The 7258-nt window shown below is 46.7% G+C and overlaps 1 protein-coding gene across 6 annotated transcripts in view; it reads left to right on the top strand.

The window, feature by feature from the left end:
• Positions 1-422: 422 nt before the first annotated feature.
• LOC134175180 (transducin-like enhancer protein 4) overlaps positions 423-7258 on the top strand; it is a 100134-nt gene continuing 93298 nt past the window's right edge. For all 6 annotated transcript variants that reach the window (XM_062640815.1, XM_062640805.1, XM_062640825.1 and 3 more), the window contains exons 1-4: positions 423-851; positions 1287-1384; positions 2494-2557; positions 3946-3990. In XM_062640815.1, the coding sequence (XP_062496799.1) occupies positions 807-851; positions 1287-1384; positions 2494-2557; positions 3946-3990 (252 nt within the window). In that variant the 5' untranslated portion in view covers positions 423-806. The remainder of the gene's footprint in view (positions 852-1286; positions 1385-2493; positions 2558-3945; positions 3991-7258) is intronic.

The raw sequence follows: 7258 nt of genomic DNA, 5'->3' as shown, positions 1-7258 counted from the left end.
GCGGGCTGGGCTCGGACGGACCGGACCGGGCAGGCCAGGGCCAGGGCTGCGCCGGGCAGAGCTGTAGCGTACCGGACCGAAGCGGACCGAGCAGAGGGCTCCGTCCTGCGTGGCGCTGCAGCTGCTGCCGCCACTTACCGGAGTTTCGAAAGGCGAGGAGGGGAAAGAGAAAAAAAAGACATTAATAAAGCAGCCCGGAGCGTATCTTCTGCTTTATCTTTCCCGCTCTTTTTATTTTTTTTTAATTAAAACAACAAACAAAAACCCGACAACACAACGGGAAAAGAGCGGCCCGACAGCGCTAGGGGAGATGCGGTCCGGCCGGTAGGAGCGAGGACCAGTCCGCCACACAAAAGCGCACCGCACCTCTGGGCAGCCGCCTGAACCGCCCGCGCGGAGCCGCCCTTCTCCGCCGGGCCGGCAGCAATAAAAGTTTGCAGCAGAGAAAACTGCCGGCGGGGATCTCCGCCGGAGCGCGCACCGGCGCCGGCGGAGGGGCTTTCCCCTCCCTCCTCCTTCTCCCGCTTCTCGCCCACCACCGCACGGGGCTCGCCGCCCGCCAGAGCCCGCGGAGCGGCGGCGCTCCGGAGAGCCGGTCGGCGCCACCAGCTGACCGCCCCCGGGGGATGTGGCAGCGGCCCCTGCACGCCGCGGACGCCGCCGCCGTCGCCGCCGCGCCCCGCTGCTGTCGGCGGTGCCCCGCCAGCTCCGGGGCGGCAGGGCCGGGGCGTCCCTGCCCGCCACCGCCGCGCCTACAGCGCTGATCCCTGCCGCTCCGGCCTCCAGCGCCCCCTGAAGCGGCGTGGATGATCCGTGACCTGACCAAGATGTACCCGCAGACCCGGCACCCGGTGAGTGGTGGCGGCGGCCCCGCGGACAGCGCTCCAACGCGGGCACCGCGGAGTTGTAGCCATTTTCTTATTGTTGTCCGCCGCGCCGCCGCCGCCTCGGACCGGGGTTGACTCCTCTGTGTTGCCCCCCCGCCCGGCGGTCCCGGCGGCGGACGCGGCGCCCGCCCCGCGTCCAGCAGCTGCAGCCGGTGCGGTAGTTCCGGGCGGGCGATGCCTCCTCCTGCGCAGGCCGTGTTCCGCCGGCAGCCCCGTCGGGGCAGTAGCCTGGGGAGGTTCGGGCATCGCGTCGCCGGGCCGAGGCGGGAGGCCGGGTGGGGACCCGAGGGAAGCGGCGCCTCCGAGGAGCCGGGCGCAGCGGCGGGCGGCCACCGGGCGGGGGGAGCCACGGGCGGGCGAGAGGGGGCGATTAAAAGACCCGCTCTTGCTTGCTTGCAGGCTCCTCACCAGCCAGCGCAGCCTTTTAAATTCACCATTTCCGAGTCCTGCGATCGGATTAAGGAGGAGTTTCAGTTCTTGCAGGCTCAGTACCACAGGTAACGCAGCCTACTTTCCCTGAGCTCCGCGCGGGATCTCCGCTCGCCGCGGGCCCGGGACCCCCGGGCGGATCCCGGGCGCGGAGCGAAGCGGACCCATCCGAGCCGGCCGCCTCTCCTAAAGCCCCTCCGCATCCCTCCGCCGGTCCCGGCTTCCGGGACGGACGCTTGCAAGGGCTCCGAGCGGCGTGGGGCGAGTGGGTTTTCTTGCTATCCCCACGCTCCAGTGTGTGATGTTTGTTTTTTGTTGTTTTTTTTTTTTTTCTGTTTAGGGCTTTGGGATTTTTATGGCAGGGAGGGGGTGGTGTTGGGGGTTAATGGAAAAACGTGTGGATGTCTGGGCTCGTCCTCTTCGCTTTCCTTCAAAATGCCGCTCAGGACACGCATCTTGTCTTGGCTCGGCCCCCTCGCGCCTTTCATTGACATGTCAAGTACAGATAACCTGGAAGTGAGGCAGCGAGTTATTTCATTATCCTTAGGTGGAAAAGTGCTGTGTCCTCAGAGTGACAAGTGACTTCTGGCAGGATTGCTTAGCCGGCTTCCTAAAACAAGCAAACAAAAAATCCCCAATAGCGGAAGTGCTCGTGTTTACCACGATATTCCATAAATTGCCTGCCGTGTTTTCCTTGCAGTTCTGTCGTCAGAAAAGAAAAAAAAATAATCCATCAACTTTTTGCTCCTTGAAGTGGTGATACGTGTTTGATTCCCCTGGGGGTTGAGTGAAAGCAAGAGGTGTCTCTGAAACTCTTTCCAATAAAAACGCCAAACCCCAAATTATGGATTTGTAAGTGGCTTTTCAAGCTTAAGTGTTGTAGGTGTGAACCCCTGTGTGCTTCTTCTGTGAACTAGTGTTGTTTTTTTTTAGTTGGAGAAAAATACTCTCCTGTGTACTGTATGCAGTTTGCTTAAATCAGGATGAGGGTATTGCACAGTGTCTCTTGAAAGAGGAAAAGTACAGACCCCACCCTGAACTCCCAAGCAAGAGCTGGAATGCATATTTCTATTTGTGTGTTGGAGAAATACTTGAAAAGGGGAGTAACCTGTGTTCAGAAGAATGTCAGGTTTGTGTTATGAAGTACCCATGCTTTTCCTTTTTATGTCTTGAGCAGTTTAAAGCTAGAATGTGAAAAACTGGCCAGTGAGAAGACAGAGATGCAGCGACATTATGTCATGGTAAGCAAGCTGCATAACGAATTCAAAATGTCTATTGGCTTGGTATACTGAGACCGAAATACGTTCGGATTGCTGGAGGCGAACAGAAAGATTATAGTAGCGCTGCTGTTGTTAAGGTTGCATCAGTGATTCCATTATAAATTCTTAGTTTCAGGGGTTTTTAACTTGTTCATTGCAGTTAGTTTCTCTGTGAAACCTGTGTCCACCTTTGTCAGCAACTGGGGATGTTTCTTCCAAATGCTAGCAGATAACTTGCCAGCCTTTTAAAGCTGTGAACAACTTCCGTAGTGTACCTGGGGATGACGTTTCACTTTCGCTGACTTCTCCCAGTGGTCATATCTCTGTAAATCGTTTTGGGGTAACATTTATTCCTGTGAAGGGAGTAAGCCAAAATTGCACTTGTACGGATACAGACCCAAAGCCTACTTCTTGGAAGAACCGTTGTACCTGGGCAGCTGGTTCATTGTTTCCCTGAATTCAGAATGGCAGGGATCTCATCTATGAGAGTGATTTCCTCAATGATTGTGGTCTGCCTGGTTAAATGATGTGCATAGGAAGTTACCTCTAAATTCACGATTGGACGATGGATCGTGATAACTCCAGAGGAGCTCTTGCTGTCTGTTCTTCTGTACATCTATGAGGGATTAGCTATTTTCCATGTGTACGTGTTGAATGACACTCTTCGCATTCACAAAAAGAGTAAATAACCTTGAAAAATTCTTAACCAAGACCACAGGCAAATGTTAAGGCTCACAGTTGTCTTTTTGGTCCTTGTTAAACCTAAGTCTTGGGGATTGCTTGGTGCTAACATTACATACTGAACAGAGTTTCCTGTGATACTTGAGCAAACAGGGCATAGTTAGATTGGTGTGTCTGCTTTGGCTCTGATTTTACATGCTTTTATTTTTTTGCAACTTCGCTATTTAATTGTAGAATTTCATGTGTTTAATTTAAAATATTGAATAACCAGTCCATTAGATATTGCTGATTTAAATGTGTGTCTGGCTTCAAGTATTTCAGGTGTTTTTTTGGCATCTTCTATGGGTGCTAGGGAGTAAAATCTTGAGCGTTTTCTGTGTGGCCTTTTTTCTGCACCTAATCCTTAACTCTGGTTGTGATTACTTTTTGTGGTATTTTGTTGTCTGAGTGGGTTTTTTTTCCATGTTTTATGGCAGTTTTTTTTTGCCATGAAACAATGTAGATAAAGCAAAAATGAAAAAAAAAAAAATGTTGCTGTGAAATGCTCTTTTGAATTCCAGGAGCAATTCAAGGCCAGTAAATGTTTGTAAGTGTGTATGTCCTTGTACAGATGATGTTTGATTCAAAGTAATTTTTCGCATAGTTTTAACAATTGCAAGGTCTAATAGAGTAATTTTCTTCTTTCTCAGTATTACGAGATGTCATATGGACTGAATATAGAGATGCATAAACAGGTAGGTAAATAGTTTTTGTGTAAGAATGCTCTGTACAATTCTCCAATCAGTCTTAAAAGATATGTGTGTTCTGTGTGACGTGCTTTAATTGCATGCTTGAGTGCGCAGGATATTTTTTTGTCCTTAACCTGGCCCTGAAGCCTCAGCCTTGTGTGTGGTGTACAGGCTTTGCATAGGGTTATGGTCTTGGCTGCCAGCTGTATGTTACTTGGTTGACTTTCCACATGCAATCTCTGCACTTGCAAATGGTCCTGTACTGCATGGGGAGGGTGTATATGTGTAGGGATGGGTATGTAGGTTGTGCCCTCAGACCTGTCTGACCTCAAACTTTTGGGGTTTACTTTTTGGGATGATAGTGATGTGATGAAGGCATATTAGGTGTTGAAGGATTTGTGTTTGTATATAGAAAAGACTGTTCTCTTTGGTGAACCTGGGTTGTTTTTAAGTTGGAGCTACAAAAGCAGTTGATGCACAGCTGTGTTTTTTGTTTTGCTCAGGCTGCTACTTGGACCTTTGTCCAAAACCAGTGTCTTGTCATCTCAGACATGAAAGAGTAAGTGAGCTTTCTTCAAGGACATTAGCATGTCACCATAGAATGGTTTGGGTTGGAAAGGAGTGTAAAGCTCATCTACTTCCAGCCCCCCTGCCATAAGCAGAGACACCCTCCACTACACCAGGTTGCTCAAAGCCCTGTCCAGCCTGGACTTGAGCACTGCCAGGGATGGGACATCCGCAGCTTCTCTGGACAACCTGCTCCAGTGTCTCACCACTGTCACAATGAAGAATTTCTCCCTAATACCTAATCTAAATCTAGCTTCTTTCAGTTTAAAGGTGTTACCCCTTGTCCTATCCCTAAAGGCCCTTGTAAAGCAGTCACTCTCTCCAGCTTTCTTGTAGGAAAGCTTTAAGTACTGGAAGGCTGCTATCAGTTTTGTGCCTTGAAGTTTACCACTTAGACCAAGATTAGCAGGAGATTAATCAGATGGAACATGGTAGTGTAAATCAGAGTTTCTTATTTGATAATGGGTGTTTTTAATCTCTGTAGGGGAGGATGGATTAAATATCTGACCTCTTTCCCAGTAAGGGAACTTTTTATATGGTGGAGTTTAATACTGCCAACTCATTTTAGCAAACCATTGAGCAATCTGCCAGCATTGCTGGGGAGTGTAAACGGAAGAAATAAGGAAATGTTGGATGGGAGAAGAAAGACCATTTGAAAATTGGTTTGTATGCATTTCTGTTCAAAGTTAGGGATTTGGAACTTCTCTGGGTTGTGGAAATAGGATTTCATTGTCTTGTTGGGATCAGACATACAAGTCAAATGTGTGGGTTTTTTCATGTTATTTATTATTTATTATATTTTGTATTCCATTAACATCCAAAATGCCAGAGTACTGATTAGGATCATTTGTCTTAGATGGCATACAAATGTGAAGACAGTGGCATTTCCTGCCGCAAAGGATTTTGCATCTGCAGTTCCAAACTTAGGGGACCTTGTATATATGTGTTGTTTTACAGACTTCTACATATAAGTGTTGATTTCAAATGCCCACCTTACAGGTACTGTGAAGACACAACAAGAGTGTTTAACAAATAGTTGAGAGGAGGAGGAGGCTGACTGCAGCTGATCAGATTGTACATACGTGATGTCTTTCTGGACCTGATTCAGGTTGCGGGTGCTGGTGGACAGACTTGTAGCTGACTCAGAGGTGTTCGGTCTGTTCTCAAATGAATAGCCAGATTGTTTCAGGTCACATTAAAAATAAATAAATCATTGAAGTAGGAGATACTAGAAAAGACCAGAGTCCTTACAGACCACCAATGTAACAAATTTGTACACGCGTTTGAAAGCAAGCATTGCAGTCAGAGTCGTTTTTATTTCTAGGTAACCTGTTTTTACAGCAAGTAGATGTATGTAGATTTGCATTGTCTACACAAAATTGCATGGGACAGAATCAGCTTGAAAATTCAATGTGGAATTAAATTGTTTTAAGCAGGAGAAAAAATCCACAGCAAAAGCCCTTTTAACTTTTAATTTCTGAATGCTTTGCTTCAGGAATTGCATAAAGTTATGACGATGGAGTCATCAGTGATATTCTGGAGAAATTAAATACTTAGTTACAACTAAGTGTGGAGATTACAAAGGACTGAGTTTTAATTAAACACCCTTTTTCATTACTGTTCAGTCTGTTCAAATTAGTAGTTCAAGTTCTTACTCCCATGCAGAGCGGTTAAATATTTTGTCAGATGTTGATTCAAATTAGCTGTGGCTAAGAAACTTATTCACTATCATTCTTAAATCTGATATAAATTTCTTATCTCTCTACTCCCCTTTATTGCCACAGAATTGTAGGGTTTTTTCCTTTCTCCTCTTGCTTCAGCAAATGCAAAATGTTTCCCATCTTGCTTTAGGATCACAGTGTTAAGGTCCGATTTGGTATGTTATATAGATAGCGTTGATTGCTTCATTTGGTTGTGTATGAGGCTTTTTTAGTCTTCCACCTTAAATTCCCCTCTCTTCCATCCCTGAATTTTACTCAGCTGAAATTGAGCAATTCACCTTTTTTTTTTTTATTATTTTATTTTATTTCTCCTCCCCCCAGCTTTTTGAATAAAAAAATCCTGAGGGCAGTTTATCACATTATGAAATACAGACAGCCCTGCAAACCACCTACTTATTATATTTTCTTTCTTTTTTTCACTTTAGCACAGAGGCATATCTGTCTGTATTTGTTTTTCTGGGCAGACAGCCTTGGTTCCTCTCAGGTTCTTTTCCAGATGTACTCACTGGATGCCCTTGTAATGGAAAGCAGGCAATAATGCAGTGAAGTTGCCCTTCGGCGTAATTGGGCCTAGTTCTCAAGATCAGGTTAGGCTTATTCACTTATTAGATTTGCGTCTCAAAGGGTTCAAGAGCAGGACTCCCTGGAGTCCTTGGAAGTACCCTAGTAATTGGTGGTCCTGATATTTGAAACCTTTGTGTATTTTTCTGTTAAAGCTTCTGTTCTTCTTGGCTGCTTCCAGCAAAAGAGTATTTATTTTTAGAGAAATTTTTCACTGGAACAGAAAATGATGGCTGTGATGGAGTCATGACTCTGTGACTTAGCAAATTGATAAAAGGGTAAACGCGTAGAGAGCAGCGGTAGTGAGTGTGCCTGTGTATCTGGGGGGTGAAGGGGAGGGGGAGAAGAGCATCTCTTTTCCCACCCCTAATGTGATGCTCATCATCAGTCATCCTGTGTTGATTTTGATAGAAGACTATTAAAGT

This window comes from Pezoporus occidentalis, unplaced genomic scaffold (genome assembly GCF_034315485.1).
Source record: "Pezoporus occidentalis ecotype Australia unplaced genomic scaffold, CSIRO_AGI_Poc_V1 ctg117, whole genome shotgun sequence".
Lineage (NCBI taxonomy): Eukaryota > Metazoa > Chordata > Aves > Psittaciformes > Psittacidae > Pezoporus > Pezoporus occidentalis.
This window is presented reverse-complemented; position numbering and strand designations above follow the sequence as displayed.